At 35.5% G+C, this 17485-nt stretch overlaps 1 protein-coding gene across 1 annotated transcript in view; it reads left to right on the top strand.

Annotated features, from left to right (window-relative positions):
* Positions 1-2345: 2345 nt before the first annotated feature.
* Positions 2346-17485, top strand: part of DSG1 (desmoglein 1) — a gene marked incomplete at its 5' end in the record, with an annotated part of 30824 nt that continues 15684 nt past the window's right edge. The window contains 6 exons of the mRNA XM_057526691.1: positions 2346-2354; positions 5596-5631; positions 5896-6027; positions 7229-7384; positions 8993-9137; positions 14362-14528. Coding sequence (XP_057382674.1) covers positions 2346-2354; positions 5596-5631; positions 5896-6027; positions 7229-7384; positions 8993-9137; positions 14362-14528 — 645 coding nt within the window. The remainder of the gene's footprint in view (positions 2355-5595; positions 5632-5895; positions 6028-7228; positions 7385-8992; positions 9138-14361; positions 14529-17485) is intronic.

Genomic DNA, 17485 nt, shown 5'->3' with positions numbered 1-17485 from the left:
TATTTATTATTTTTATTTATTTATTTTTGGCTGTGTTGGGTCTTCGTTGTTGCGCGTGGGCTTTCTCTAGTTGCCGCGAGCAGGGGCTACTCTTCATTGGAGTGCATGGGCTTCTCATTGCAGTGGCTTCTCTCATTGTGGAGCACGGGCTCTAGGCACGTGGGCTTCAGTAGTTACAGCACGTGGGCTCAGTAGTTGTGGCACACGGGCTTAGTTGCTCCGTGGCATGTGGGATCTTCCCGGACCAGGGATCGAACCCTTGTCCGCTGCATTGGCAGGCGGATTCTCAACCACTGAGCCACCAGGGAAGCCCGGATAGTTTGTCTTTTTCTCCCCCCACACACGCCAAAAAAATCATCAGGGTATTAAACATGAAAATAATCACGCTGAATTTCCCTAACATGTATTTTTATGATGCACTATTACATTTACATTTAATCTAAGGCTTACCGTAATAGTTTTAGGGCTTAAGCCCTTTGAAAGCCTCTTTTTATTTTTTATTTTTTATTTATTTATTTATTTATTTATTTTGGTTGTGTTGGGTCTTCGTTTCTGTGCGAGGGCTTTCTCTAGTTGCGGCGAGCGGGGGCCACTCTTCATCTTGGTGCACGGGCCTCTCATTATCGCGGCCTCTCTTGTTGCGGAGCACAGGCTCCAGACGCGCAGGCTCAGTAGTTGTGGCTCACGGGCCCAGTTGCTCCGCGGCATGTGGGATCTTCCCAGACCAGGGCTCGAACCCGTGTCCCCTGCATTAGCAGGCAGATTCTCAACCACTGCGCCACCAGGGAAGCCCCCTTTGAAAGTCTTAATCCAGCCTTGGGTCCACACCCAAGTATGGATATACATTTGATATGTATTTGTCAAATAAATAAATAAACCAATGAACAAATATGAGGAATGAGCTATCAAGGTGTTGTCAACTCCAGACTGATAGCTATTGTCCAAGTAATACAAAGGAAAGACAAAACAGGAGGTTTTTTTAAAAGAAGCAAATTATTATATTTTAGCTTTATCTCAGGTTCATCCTTGTGATGTATAAAACAGCTAAACACAGTAGAATTTGATGCTTAAAAAACTGTCAAGAGACTGTGGAAGACCACCTTACAATTATTAAATACGAGAGGTTTTCCTTATAAAAATCACTTACTACTTTCAAGACCATTTTTATTACATGCAAAGAAATGTAAACCTCAAAATCAAAAGAAATAACTAAAAATGAGTATAATTAGAGAGACATTGAAATTAGCATGCAATTTTGTGTCTTGTGGCTTTTTTAAAAAATATGTGGATTGGCTCCTAAAATAATGATTCAGGGAGGACCCATTGAGGATGCGCTTTAAGTGAATTATGCACTGCTTTCTTAGAATGTCTTAATTGGAAAGGGCTTTAGTCTCATATACAGATGAGGAAACTGAGGCACAGAATGGCTAAGTGACTCACCGCAACACCCATAGGCAGAGGTCAAGAGAGTTGAGATGTACTCAGCTTGACAATGCTGTCTTCATCTCTAAGTGATTCTCTGTCACAATCTCCACAGAACATATTCCCAACTCATTTCAGAATCCAAACTAGTCCCCTAATTGCCCCCAAATAACCTTATCTTTATTCTAGGGACAAGGTCTAGATCTTGTCTAGAAGGATAGTGTCCTTCAACTTCCCTCTCCAGTCAAGTGATTTTCATCTCCATCCTCTCTTCCCTACTCTCTGTCTTCAAAGTCTTTTCTTTCTGCCTATTCCCTCCCACTCTCCCCATCACGACATCTCCATCAAGGACTTTCATTCTGAACCTCTCTACTTTCAAATCAAAATTTCTTACTCTCCTCTTTCTCCTCCTTTAAAAACCCGTCTCCCTCTCCCAAAATATTTCCTTGGACACTACGTCTAATTCTACCATCACATATTTCTGTTTTTTATTTTTTTTTAATCACCAAACTTCTTAGAAAAGTGACTATCTTTATGCCCTCTTGGGAATTCCCTGACTGTCCAGTGGTTAGGACTCCACGCTTCCACTGCAGGGGGCACGGGTTCGATCCCTAGTCAGGGAACTAAGATCCCACACGCCTCGCAGCATGGGCAAAAGAAAATAAAATGGTTTATGTCCTTTTCCCCTCCATCTTATTCCCCAGTTTCTTTCAGTCAGAAAGGGCCTGTTCCATCCAACTGAAAGCATCCTGTTCAAGGTCACAGAAAATCTCAGATTTCCTCAGGATTCACTCTGCTCAACTATTTCATATCTGATACAGTTCACACCCATCTGTCTTTCACTTTTCCCTTCCTTTGACATCCTTGACATCCAATGATATTTTCTTCCTATTTTTTTCAGCCACTTCTTCTTTTTTCTCTTTTTGTTTCTCGTTTCTTGTCATTGTTCCCAGTTATATAAATGTAGGGATTCCCCTAGTTTCATTCTCACTCACAGGCTGTTTCTTTGCTGTATTCTTGAGGGATTTCAAATTCTCCCATGATTTCAACTAACCTACCTGCAAAGATATTCCTCCATATATCAGTCTTGGACCACCATTGTTCATGGTGCTAAGTCATATTTCAAACTGCTAAGCATCTTTGCCCAGGCCTTTTTCTAGCATCTCAAACTTGATGTGTTCTAACCAGCTAAATTCTGCTATGGCCTTGCTCCTGATCTGCCCGTTTAAAACTGCTGCCACCTGAGATTCTTCCCTCTCTTGACTCCCACATCCCATTGGTTCTCAAGCCCTGTCAATTTCAACCATGCAGTATCTCTCCCTTGATCTTGTCCCCTTCTGTTCCCATGGCCACTGCTCCTGTTCAGATCCTCACCTCTGGCCTGATTTCATGCAAAACACTCAGCTGCTGGTGGCCTGTAATCACTGACTCTTCCCACCACTCCCACCAATTGTTGGCAGAGTAATCTTTTAAACCCACAATTTTATCATGCCTTTACCGTGATCAAAAAACTTCCATATTTTCCTACTGCACACAGGGATTTGATGTCAGAACTGAAAAGGTAACTGTATAAAATTTAGTCTACCCCCATCATTTCACAAATGAGAAAACTAAAGCTCAGAGAACCGAGGAAGTACACTGAGAGTTTTCTGACTCTACCAAGTCCTCCTTTTATCTCATTGTTTTGCCTTTGAAAGTCCAAGAGTGACTTTGTTTCAGAGTTTTTTCTGGACTCTGAACAAATCACAATAAGGTTGTGTCAACAAAACACATTTTTAAGCAGACTCGGCAGTTTTTTAATTACTAATCCAGTTGAGAGCTTGACACTGTGGTGAAACCTGCTTGGTCTTCTGCCTAAGTTGCTACTCATGGGAAAAAGAATGACCCAGCTCCATAAAGTTGCAAGGTTTCTCAGTCATCTGGCATAGTTCTCCAAAACAAACAGCAGGCACTGACACTTCAGTGTGGAAAGGGAAGTACAAGACAGGTAACAGATGCATACACAACTCTGTAGCTATGAAGAAATGGCTTCCAAACAGACAAATTAGATACACCCACACCCCAGTCCCACTCTCACAAACAAGAGGAAAAAGTGTTCATGAGTTCACAGGTAGCAAGAAATACACATTTGCATTAACATCATTTCAATTCTGTGCCCAAGAAGGACTCTACAATAACATTTCAGTTACTTGTCCAAAGTAACTTGGATGATTTGGGCCATTTATTTTTCTACCCCCTCCCCTCCCCCATAGTATTACTATTATTGTTGTTGTTATTATTGTATATAAGCCTTCCTAATTCACAAGGATATTATGAGATTAGATTAAAATCAGAATTATTTTGCATTCTCAAAGTTGTAATAATGTCAATTCTTTGTAGTATATTTTACTTAGTAATTTACTTGGAATAGGCTCTTATACTTTATTGTAAAACCCTCACACCTCAAGAACAAATTTAGGCTGAATTGTGTTGGATTGTATTTAGCCCTAAATTAATATCCAAACCTCAATTTCTTCATGTGTAAAATGGAGAGAATTATACTATTGACCATATGTACTAATGAAGATTGAATGCACGGATTTCTCTAAACACATTGCCTAGTACTTAGTTATCATTCAGTGAACTGTAATGGTGATTAATGATAATGATTAACATTAAATAGATACCAGGAGTGTATAATTCCTATACTAAAAACATTATCTCTTTACACACTCATATTAACCATAAATACATATTTTCCTGAATTATCAATTATGGCAATTTTTAAAAATATGTACTTGGAGACTAAAATTTTGTTTTTCTTTAATGGTGAAACTGAAACTAACTGTAAAAAGTAATTTACTATATTTTGAAATTATTATTACTAGTATTTTTTATTTATTTATTTTTTAAAATTTTTTTTTACTAGTATTTTTTAAAATGCAAACTATAATTTTCTTTTATCAACAGTCCAGATAAAGTCTAATTGTGATAACAGTTTTCATAATTAACAATTCTGAAAAAAAAACAGATAAAGTTCAAAACTTCTTATTTAGGGAAAAATAAAAACTAAGAATTTACACTATCTTTAATTGATTCTAAATTAAATTTAAGATTTAATAAATGTAAACAAACCCTTCAAATCCACACCTAATTTTTATTTTTATTTTATTTTATTTTTTTTACACCTAATTTTTAGATAGATATTTTACAATGTCTTAAGCATATTGATATATTAGACTTAATATGTAAGTGTGTGTGTTTTTAGAAATGCCTTTGTTTTTAGAGAAAAATAATTTAAATTATATGTATGATTTTCACTAGAAATCATATGTAAAGATCAAGGCCAGAGCTGAACCTAGGCTGAGCTCTGTTTGACTAGCTCACTTGTTTGACAGGGAAATTGTTTAATGCAGGAGAAAAGACTAATGAAAGTTGCTTACACAGCAATTTCTCCCTACAGTCTTGTAATTTATTTTCATTGCTATGGAAGGATGCATTTATATCATCTGTTTTGTTTAGTGCCAACAATAAAATATCGAATATGAACTCATTTTTACATAAAGAAAATTGTTTTTATTTTAGAACTTTTTATTCTCATATTTCAAAGCAAATTAAAGATTTATCATCTTAAGATTTTCAAGAATACTAGAAAATCTTCCATCTAGAATTGGACAGTGAAAAAGCAAATATTCCAAAGCTTTCCTGATATTTTCTGCTTTATATCCTTTCTTTACTCCAAATTTTTTTTTCTGTTTCCATCTGTGGCTAGTCAGATCCCAAAACTATCATCAAGTATTTTAGTATCATAACATGCTGTTGAATCACTAAACAGCATCCGAGTATCTCCAGCTTTTCAGGCACAAGATTTACTAAGAGGTCCTGAGTTCCCAACCCTCATTCTCCCTGGGTTCTAGCTTCAAATGTCCTAGCTCATATGATTACAAGTATCTGCATCGGCTAAGAATGAAAAAGAGGTTAACAATAAAAGTAATGAAAAGAAGAGCAAAATTGAAAGGTAAAAACCAAACATAAAGGAATCCTTAGCATCGTCATCAGAACTGGAGAGATAAACCAAATTCACCTGCTAATAACCCACAAGAACTATTGCTTAATTTTTTTTTAAGCAGTGAGATAGCATGAATTACAAAGCATTCAATTAAAAAATAATTATGGTTATCTTATTTTTTATAGGTGGTGCTGGAAGTTAACAGTGAATTTCAAATCCAGGTAACATATAGCAAACTAATTTTTTCCAAATTAAAAATAAGAAAAATGGTTTGGGAGAAGCAACATATTTTCCAAAGAAAATTCATCCTTATAAGTAAAGTTAATGTTATGCTAAAATTAATAGATTACCAAAATTAACAATTTTCCCAATGAAACATCCTCTCTTTCTGACATTATAATTACCCCATCCTCCAAAAGCTCCAGTGGAATGTGAATTATGAATAAAAGTTAATAGATACTATTACTTTATCCTGCCCACCCAAGGTCAGAGATTATAACACTAAAAATGGCACCATCAAGTGGCATTCCGTCAGGAGGCAAAAACGTGAGTGGATCAAGTTCGCTGCAGCCTGCCGTGAAGGTGAGGACAACTCAAAGAGGAACCCAATCGCCAAAGTAAGTATCAACCCCAAAGCATAAAATCGAAAATCAGAATGGATAGAGTTAAATTTTCAAAAGAACCTGTCTTTTAAACATTTTATGAACACATCTCACTGAGAAATTATTATACAGAACAAAACTATAGCCATTCAGATTATGAAAATTGAAGCCATTAAAAGTATAAATTAAGAAATTTAGGCACTTGGGTAAACAGTTAAACATTGACTCACCACACCGGTGAAATTAATATACATGATCATATGTCACCCCAAACTCTAGATGAAAACAATATAGTGATTTATACAATGAATTTAATGCTCAGCACATTCACAGGAACTATTTCAATGTGTGCTACTTCTGCCTCCTAATTTCTTAGAATTGAATTCCTACTTTTGGCTTTGTTATGAACATTCACCATGTACCCTGTTTCATACTCTCTTTTCCTTTTATTTTCCCTTTTCTTCCTTTTGCACACATGGGCTCACACACATGTGCGCACGCACACACACGGAAACATATCCCCACACACAGATTCACACATACAAACATATATACACATATATACACAAATTTACACAGAGATTTCCCCATAAGATTGCTTAACAGTCATACAATTTTTTATTTCAAAGAGAGCCCTGGTTTCTCTAACCTTTCATTTGGGGTGGTCTTCTTACTTTTCTGCTAATACATCCTCCTCATTTTCAAAATTAAAATCTTCTACACAGAGTCAGATAACTCTTGTCACCTACATAAATCTACTTTAAACTTTCTTCTAAAACTTTACATTTAAAAAAATTTTTAATCAAAAGATAAAAGTTATGTAATAATATTGGTAAACTCCTTAAGACTGCAAGGAGTTCTCTACTCTAGCTCCAACGTTAGCACAGAGACTAAAAATAATACAATCCATTGTAAATGTTGAATGAATGAATGCATGAAAGATGACTGCATAGATTTAGATTTATTAGAGTGATATTTTACTTTTTTCTAATTTGGTAGAAACAGAAATTGAATTTCTTTTATTACATTGTCATTTACCATTGAAAATATAGAGCTGTTATTATTCCTCTTATCTAGGAAAATAATTCTCTATTTCCAGCATTTCTCAAAAGATAACAGATACTCACATTCAACAATTCTCAAGAAAGGTAGCTGTCTTAAACATAGCACTCTTGATTTGCACCCTGTAATGTTTTCACCTGTGCTCTTTCTGCAGATTCACTCAGATTGTGCTGCAAACCAGCAAGTTACATACCGCATCTCTGGAGTAGGAATTGATCAACCACCTTACGGAATCTTTGTTATTAATCAAAAAACTGGTGAAATTAATATAACATCCATAGTTGATCGAGAGGTCACCCCTTTTTTCACTGTAAGTAGGTGAATATGTATGTTCAGGCCTATATTATTTTTGGACTATCTTAAGCTCAGATCATACTTGATTTGATTTCAAGAGTCTCAATATTAGGCATTTTTGGTTGTCCCTTATTTCATGAGCATCTTATGACCCAAAACAAACAAAAGATTAAGAGAGAAAGGAGTGTTTGCTTAACTGCCTTAGCAAAAATGCTAACCTCTGGTCAGTCCCCAGTGTCAAGCTAAAGTGTTTGTTTGGAAGAGCAAGCACCTAACTTGTTTTACTTTAATTCAGTTGAGAATATCGGTTCCTCTTAACTCCAATGCCAAATGATGATTCTGGAGCTCCTGATGGAGCCTTTCCTGAGTGAACATACTTTATGATAAAATCACATTGCTCAAGCTCACCTGAGCTCAGAATGTGCCTTGGAGATAATTTAATTCACCCTTAACGAATCTCACTCTATTCTTTACAGTTACTGTGACAAAACTTCAAACCCTCCACCTCATTTCCACTTTATGAAGCTGACCTGTGACCAACTTCATTAAAACGTCTGAGGCCCTTCATCACAAACTCCCACAATTAATTCTCTCTCCTCCAGTTCAGAAATGTTCTGAATTAAATCCAAACACGGGATCGATTTTCTTCTTTTTCTCAACAGCTTATCCCAAGAGCTATCTATTTTCCCATAATTACCTGTCCAAGAACCTTAATCAATCAACTTTGTTTTTTCATCTTTCTTCTGCTTGCTCCATTGGCTGTTAATCCATTTGCATCTATCATTAGGGTCAACACTTGTTAATACTTGAAAAATAAAAATACAGACATTTTTAAAACTTTCTTTGATCTTGTAACCTCTTCTATTCAAACCCCATAATTTTCCAAAATGCCTTCAAATAGTAATCTACGCTTGCAGGCTTTCACTCATACTGCTTTTCCATATGCCTCAAACTACTTTAATTCATTAGTCTTCTGTTCCAAGTCTGTATTCCTGCCTTGTCTCCCACAATGTTTCCCTGAAAACTCTAAATCAACATGCCAGCCTATTAGCTTTTCTTGATGCACAATGCACTTTTATATGAAAAATATCACATAGGCAAAATAGTATACATTACACTTACATACACCAAATAATAATATAAACACCCACATAGCCACACCTATCCCATGAATGCTATATTTCTCTGAAGCCCCCATGTGACTCTCCTTTGTCACATTCTCAAGCCCCATAACCCCTATTCCTAATTCCAAACAACGAGGTTTCACCACTCCATTTCCTTCCTCACGTGAATCCCTTTGCTTGAAACACCCTGCCAATTCCCTGCTCCACCTGTTGAAATTTTCTTTGAAGATCTCTCAATCATTACATCCTCCTATGAAGTCACAGTAATTTTGTTCTTCCTTCGTGTAACTTATCATGTTACCTTTTCTCAAATGGGATTTTGAGTTAGTGTTTGCTTCCCCTTACTGATTATAAGTACTACTTGTGTCTACCTTCAAGTAGGAAATAATATGTCTTACTGTTCTTTTAGTTTCCCACAATGCCTAGCATAGTGTTCAAAGAAAGCAAGAACTTAATAAATATGTGTTGCACCACGTAATTATTCCTCTTTTCTCTCCTAGATCTATTGTCGGGCTGTGAATTCACTGGGCCAAGATTTAGAGAGAATTCTTGAGCTCAGAGTCAGGGTTTTGGATATAAATGACAACCCTCCGGTATTTTCTATGTCTACTTTTCTAGGACAAATAGAAGAAAATTCTAATGCCAGTAAGTCATCTACTTTATTAAGTAAACAAGACTATTTTGGCTTCCAGATCATTCTTAACAGCCAGACAACTAGAGGCTAAACTCTGTCAAGGTACTATATCACGAATGTAAAAGATAAGGTTGGAAAAGCATGTAGAACAGGAAGGCATGAGGAAATCTCCATAATGGCTTTCCCTTCAACTGTGGAAGCAGCTCCAACTGTCATACACAAGGAGCAACTCTAAAGTAATAGGAAACATTTTCTCACACACCAGCTCTGTAGTAGATTCCTAAGGAAAAAATCCAAAAGTACTTTGCACAGTGGTGACAGAGGCACTGGGAGAATTTAGCCTCCCAACCTGACTACTTTGAAGGGGAATCTCATCCATTTCTATTCATACTGCCTTTTTTTTTTTTTTTTTAATTTTAACGACTCTAAAGTCACTCATAGAAATCACTCCCAGACAAGCTATTTGGTAGCCATAATCTTCAAGAGCTTTTCTTTGACAACAAATAAATGCAAAACAAACATTGTTTCCCCTTCCTATATATGATTTAGTAAATATGGGTTTTGTTTGTTTTTACTCAAGTCACTGATACTATGTATTTGAAATGGATTACAAACCTCAGCCTCTTTGGTCCTCCATGTACAATATATTTAAAGATGACCATCTCAAGGAATGACAGTGGAGGGGCACCAGAAAATCTAGAAACTAGACCCAGTATTTACACAAGGGCTTTAAAAATCTAAATGCGCTATTTCTTCCTTATGGATTACTGTAAAAGGCAATATTTTAACTGCCAAACATTCAGTCACTTGGGCGGGATAGTATATTAACTGCTTAGTGTACCATTGAAGATTGTCCTAGGTATATTTTAAAAAAGCAGAGATAATGTCTTATTTGAATTCAAAACTTCAACTTACCATAGTTACTTTTAACTGTTAAGTGGTGTAATTTCTTGTAAGTTCAAATAATTCTTACATTTTAATTCTATTCGTTAAAATACTATACCTACAGTTTAAACTTTTAAAAATACTGCTATAAGAATGATAAACCATTAGCCAGACTCATCAAGAAAAAAAGGGGGAAGACTCAAATCATCAGAATTAGGAATGAAAAGGGAGAAGTAACAAACTGACACTGCAGAAATACAAAGGATCATGAGAGATTACTACAAGCAACTATAGGCCAATAAAATGGACAACCTGGAAGAAATGGACAAATTCTTCGAAAAGCACAACCTTCCGAGACTGAACCAGGAAGAAATAGAAAATATGAACAGACCAACCACAAGCACTGAAATTGAAACTGTGATTAAAAATCTTCCAACAAACAAAAGCTCAGGACCAGATGGCTTCACAGGCGAATTCTATCAAACACTTAGAGAAGAGTTAAGACCTATCCTTCTCAAACTCTTCCAAAATATAGCAGAGAGAGGAAGACTCCCAAACTCATTCTACAAGTCCACCAGCACCCTGATACCAAAACCAGACAAAGATGTCACAAAGAAAGAAAACTACAGGCCAATATCACTGATGAACATAGATGCAAAAATCCTCAACAAAATACTAGCAAACAGAATCCAACAGCACATTAGAAGGATCATACACCATAATCAAGTGTGATTTATCCCAGGAATGCAAGGATTCTTCAATATATGCAAATCAGTCAATGTGATACACCATATTAACAAACTGAAGGAGAAAAACCATATGATCATCTCAATAGATGCAGAGAAAGCTTTTGACAAAATTCAACATCCATTTATGATAAAAACTCTCCAGAAAGTAGACATAGAGGGAACTTACCTCAACATAATTAAGGCCATATATGACAAACCCACAGCCAACATCGTTCTCATTGGTGAAAAACTGAAACCATTTCCTCTAAGATCAGGAGCAAGACAAGGTTGCCCACTCTCACCACTATTATTCAACATGGTTTTGGAAGTTTTAGCCACAGCAACCAGAGAAGAAAAAGAAATAAAAGGAATCCAAATCGGAAAAGAAGAAGTAAAACTGTAACTGTTTGCAGATGACACGATGCTCTACCTAGAGAATCCTAAAGATGCTACTAGAAAACTACTAGAGCTAATCAATGAATTTTGTAGAGTAGCAGGATACAAAATTAATGCACAGAAATCTCTTGCATTCCTATACACTAACAATGAAAGATCAGAAAGAGAAATTAAGGAAACAATCCCATTTACCACTGCAACAAAAAGAATAAAATACCTAGGAATAAACTTACCTAAGGAGGCAAAAGACCTGTATTCAGAAAACTATAAAACACTGATGAAAGAAATCAAAGATAACATAAACAGATGGAGCGAAATACCATGCTTCTGGATTGGAAGAATCAACATTGTGAAAATGACTATACTACCCAAAGCAATCTACAGACTCAATGCAATCCCTATCAAACTACCAATGACATTTTTCACAGAACTAGAACAAAAAATTTCACAATTTGTATGGAAACACAAAAGACCCCGAATAGCCAAAACAATCTTGAGAAAGAAAAATGGAGCTGGAGGAATCAGGCTCCCTGACTTCAGCCTATACTACAAAGCTACAGTAATCAAGACAGTATGGTACTGGCACAAAAACAGAAATATAGATCAATGGAACAGGATAGAAAGCCCAGAGATAAACCCACACACATATGGTCACCTTATCTTTGATAAAGGAGGCAAGAATATGCAATGGAGAAAAGACAGCCTCTTCAATAAATGGTGCTGGGAAAACTGGACAGCTATGTGGAAAAGAATGAAATTAGAACACTCCATTACACCATACACAATAATAAACTCAAAATGGATTAAAGACCTAAATGTAAGGCCAGACACCATCAAACTCTTAGAGGAAAACATAGGCAGAACACTCTATGACATAAATTACCTCAAGATCCTTTTTGACCCACGTCCTAGAGAAATGGAAATTAAAACAAAAATAAACAAATGGGACCTAATGAAACTTAAAAGCTTTTGCACAGCAAAGGAAACCATAAACAAGACAAAAAGACAACCCTCAGAATGGGAGAAAATATTTGCTAACAAAGCAACTGACAAAGGATTAATCTCCAAAATATACAAGTAGGTCATGCAGCTCAATATCAAAAAAACAAGCAACCCAATCCAAAAATGGGCAGAAGACCTAAATAGACATTTCTCCAAAGAAGATATACAGATTGCCAACAAACACATGAAAAGATATTCAACATCACTAATCTTTAGAGAAATGCAAATCAAAACTACAATGAGGTATCACCTCACACCAGTCAGAATGGCCATAATAAAAAATCTACAAATAATAAATGCTGAAAGGGTGTGGAGAAAAGGGAACCCTCTTGCATTGTTGGTGGGAATGTGAACTGATACAGCCACTATGGAGAACAGTATGGAGGTTCCTTAAAAAACTAAAAATAGAACTACTATATGACCCAGCAATCCCACTACTGGGCATATACCCTGAGAAAACCATAATTCAAAAAGAGACATGTACCACAATGTTCATTGCAGCACTATTTACAATAGCCAGGACATGGAAGCAACCTAAGTGTTCATCGACAGATGAATGGCTAAAGAAGATGTGGCACATGTATACAATGGAATATTACTCAACCATAAAAAGAAACAAAACTGAGTTATTTGTAGTGAGGTGGATGGACCTAGAGTCTGTCATACAGAGTGAAGTAAGAAAGAGAAAATCAAATACTGTATGCTAACACATATATACAGAATCTAAAAAAAAAAAAAAATTGTTCTGATGAACCTAGGGGCAGGGCAGGAATAAAGACAGATGTAGAGAATGGACTTGAGGACGCGGGCAGGGGAAGGGTATGCTGGGACGAAGTGAGAGAGCAGCATTGACATATATACACTACCAAATGTAAAATAGATAGCTAGTGGGAAGCAGCTGCATGGCACAGGGAGATCAGCTCAGTGCTTTGCAACCACCTAGAGGGGTGAGATAAGGAGAATGGGAGAGAGACACAAGGGGAGGGGATATTGGGATATACATATGCATATAGCTGATTCACTTTGTTATACAGCAGAAACTAACATAACACTGTAAAGCAATTATACCCCAATAAAGATGTTAAAAAAAAAAGAATGTTTGTTGTAAAAATTCACAAAATATGAGTAAAAACAGAATAAAAATGCATACTTTGCTCTCCCTAGCACCGTTTTTCAAGGGCAAGTACCATCACTAGTTAGTTAGGTACATACTTTCTATAATCATGTAAATATATATAAACATGTTTCCAAAGAAGAAACAAATGTGACCATATTTTACATACTTATCCACAATGTGAGTTTTTACTGAAATATATTTTGAACACATTTCCATATTAGGAAATACATGTTTCTTCATTCCTTTTAACAATTTCATGAGATTTCGTTGTATGAACGCACCATAATTAATGAATTAATTTCCTCTGAAAACATTTTAAAAATGATGCTGAAATGAATACACACACAAAGATTGAGAGAGAGAGAGAGATGGGAGCTGGTAGTTGGTGTCTACAGACAGGCCAATTGTGCTTGGAACAGAGTTGATTGTAGAGAAGTCTAGTTTATGAATGCTGGCAGCTTTTCACATTCTCCAGTGTTCTTCATCAAAACTGCTAATAAGATTACTGGAAGAAGTGAGGGATAGGACAAAGTATGTAATTAAACAAGCGTCTTTTTAAACCTAGCATTTTACTAGAGACCACGCAAAATACAACAGTAATATATATTTATTGAATGTGCATTATTCAATAGGAACTTCACATAATTTTCTTCATATAGATGTTTAATTCTTTCATGAACTCAATGAGGACGGTACTATTATCATCCCTGTTTATAGATGTGGAAACTGAGGCCAAGATCACATAGCTAGAAAGTGCTATAGTTGGGAATGAATTGGTCTGGCCTTATATCATTTTGTTTCACCATAGCAGCCTTTTAAAAAATGAATTATACTAGAATAAGAAATGGAAAGGCAGAAGAAAATATTTCTTTGTTTTCTAGCTATCAGTAATGTCTAAGGTCCCTGGTAAAATGTGATCTTTTCATCAAGACAAAGGTATAGAAAGGAGCTAAGATACTGGTATGTCGAAGCAGTAGAAAGGGAAAATGGTAGAGTGCCCATTATACGGACCAACTAACCCTAACACCTTGTTGGAAAAACAATATATATTATACTACAACAAAAATGCAAACTGTCCATTTGCAATCAATTTCTCTTGATTTCTAGATACACTGGTGATGATACTCAATGCTACTGATGCAGATGAACCAAATAATTTGAACTCCAAAATAGCCTTCAAGATCGTAAGACAAGAACCTTCTGATGCACCAATGTTTATTATCAACAGATACACTGCAGAAATTCGAACAATGAATAATTTTCTGGACAGAGAGGTAATTTTTTTTTCTTTGAGTGAGTTGTAGTCTCAAAGGAACTGATTCTAAAAGCAAGAGTTCTAAGAAAAGAAAAAGAAAAAGAAAACAATACTTTAAAATTTTAATTACATAACATTTTCACATAATGGTAATGACATAAATATCTGTGAGGTGAAAAAAATAGGAATCCCTCAAATAGATTTTATACTCATTTTTCATTTAATCTTACTTAGCATTTGTCTCAATTTAAGAAAACTACATTCTGAGAGTACATAAAAATACACACAAGGTAGAAGCAAAAGCTCTTTTTTTTTTAAAGTATGTCCTATAATGAAGTAAATTTAAGAAACAATTGCTATTGTGTCTCCCATCTTGGTGAGTCACAATGCGTGTGAACACGGTAGAAGCTCCAAGAATTTTTACAGGCTAAGAAACTTGTTTATCTTTCTTTTTTGTTTTGTCTATTTGTTTGTTTATCTTTCTTTAATCCAGCATATCCTAAGCGCATTTAAGAGAACTCTTTTTTCTTTTTCTCTCTTCCTATATCTCACCTACTGACAGCCCACTGAGTACTTTGGGAAATGAATCACAGAATCAGAATGATGGATAAGAATTAAGTAACATCCAGACCAGTCTTTTCATTTACAAATTAAAAAAAAAATTACTGATTGTTACCAAATTAGAACCAGCATTGCATGGTTTCTATAATGCCATGTGGTCCCTTGATTTAATTTTAAAATATCAACTTTTTCCATTATGTTTTTTAATGTGGATAGAATATAACTGATGTGCATACATTTTAGGGTTATAAATGAGGAAGTTTTATTTTCTATTTGATATTTAATTAAATTACATTTTAAGTATTATAGTTATTTTAAAATGACATCTCCCTGCTAATGATTCCTAGATTTAAGATAAATCAGATTATTTTAACACTCTTTATTGATCCAAATGCCATCAGTTTCTAGGTTACCATTATGTCCTTTTTTACTTGTTTGAAAATTACCATAAGAAGAAATTGACTATTTAGATATTTCTCTCTCAAACTTTCCTAAAGAGCCCAGTGGGTTTCCTTTAACATGAAAAGAGTTGTAATGGTGAAGAGCTCTAAAAAGTAAAGGAACTCTGCAATCACTGGCAAGCCACCAGAGCAGATATTTTATTCTTTCTAATTTTTATTTTTTATTGGATTATAGTTGATTAACAATGTTGTGTTAGTTTCAGGTGTGCAGCAAAGTGATTCAGTTATATGTATAAATATATCTATTCTTTTTCAAATTCTTTTCCCATTTAGGTTATTACAGAATATTGAGCAGTGTTTCCTGTGCTATACAGTATATTCTTGTCGGTTATCTATTTTATTTTTTTATTATTTTTTTAACTATTTATTTTTTATTGGAGTATAGTTATTAATAGTGTTGTGATAGCTTCAGGTATATAGCAAGGTGATTCAGTTATACATATACATGTATCTATTCTTTTTCAAATTCTTTTCCCATTTAGGTTGTTACATAATATTGAGCAGAGTTCCCTGTGCTATACATTAGGTCCTTGTTGGTTATCTATTTTCAACATAGCAGTGTGTACATGTCAATCCCAAGCTAACAGTCTATCCATCCCCCCACCCTTCCCCACTGGTAACCATAAATTCATTCTCTAAGTCTGTGAGTCTGTTTCCACTTTGTATATAAGTCCATTTGTATCATTTTTTTTTAAGATTCTGCATATAAGTGATATTATATGATATTGTCTTTCTCTGTCTGACTTACTTCATTTAGTATAATAATCTCCAGGTCCATCCATGTTGCTGCAACTGGCAGTATTTCATTCTTTTTAATGACTAATATCCATTGTATGTATGTACCACATCTTCTTTATCCATTCATCTGTCGATGGACATTTAGGTTGCTTTCATCTATTGTAAACAGCACTGCAATGAACATTGGGGTGCATGTATGCTTTCGAACCATGTTTTTCTCCAGATATATGCCCAGAAGTGGGATTGCTGATCATATGGTAGCTCTATTTTTAGTTTCTGAAGGAAACTCCATACTTTTCTCCATAGTGGCTGTACCAATTTACATTCCCACCAACAGTGTAGGAAGGTTCCCTTTACTCCACACCCTCTCCAGGATTTACTGTTTGTAGATTTTTCACGATGGCCATTCTGGCTGGTGTGAGGTGATATCTCACTGTAGTTTTGATTGGCCTTTCTCTAATAATTAACGATGCTGAGCATCTTTTCATGTGCCTTTTGGCAATCTGTATATCTTCTTTGGAGAAATGTCTATTCAGGTCTTCTGCCCATTTTTGGATTGGATGGTTTGTTTTTTTGATATTGAGCTGCATGTGTTGCTTGTATGTTTTGGAGATTAATCCTTTGTCAGTTGCTTCATTTGCAAATATTTTCTCCCATTCTGCGGGTTGTCCTTTCGTCTTGTTTATGGCTTCCTTTGCTGTGCAAAAGCTTTTAAGTTTCATTAGATCCCATTTGTTTATTTTTGTTTTTATTTCCATTTCTCTAGGACGTGGGTCAAAAAGGATTTTGCTGTGATTTATGTCATAGAGTGTTCTGCCTATGTTTTCCTCTAAGAGTTTGATGGTGTCTGGCCTTACATTTAGGTCTTTAATCCATTTTGAGTTTATTTTTCTGTATGGTGTTAGGGAGTGTTCTAATTTCATTCTTTTACATGTAGGTGACCAGTTTTCCTGGCACCACTTACTGAAGAGGCTGTCTTTTCTCCACTGTATATTCTTGCCCCCTTTATCAAAGATAAGGTGACCATATGTGCGTGAGTTTATCTCTGGGCTTTCTATACTGTTCCATTGATCTATATTTCTGTTTTTGTGCCAGTACCATACTGTCTTGATTACTGTAGCTTTGTAGTATAGGCTGAAGTCAGGGAACCTGATTCCTCCAGCTCCGTTTCTCTTTCTCAAGATTGCTTTGGCTATTCGGGGTCTTTTGTGTTTCC

Source organism: Balaenoptera acutorostrata, chromosome 13 (genome assembly GCF_949987535.1).
Source record: "Balaenoptera acutorostrata chromosome 13, mBalAcu1.1, whole genome shotgun sequence".
Lineage (NCBI taxonomy): Eukaryota > Metazoa > Chordata > Mammalia > Artiodactyla > Balaenopteridae > Balaenoptera > Balaenoptera acutorostrata.
This window is presented reverse-complemented; position numbering and strand designations above follow the sequence as displayed.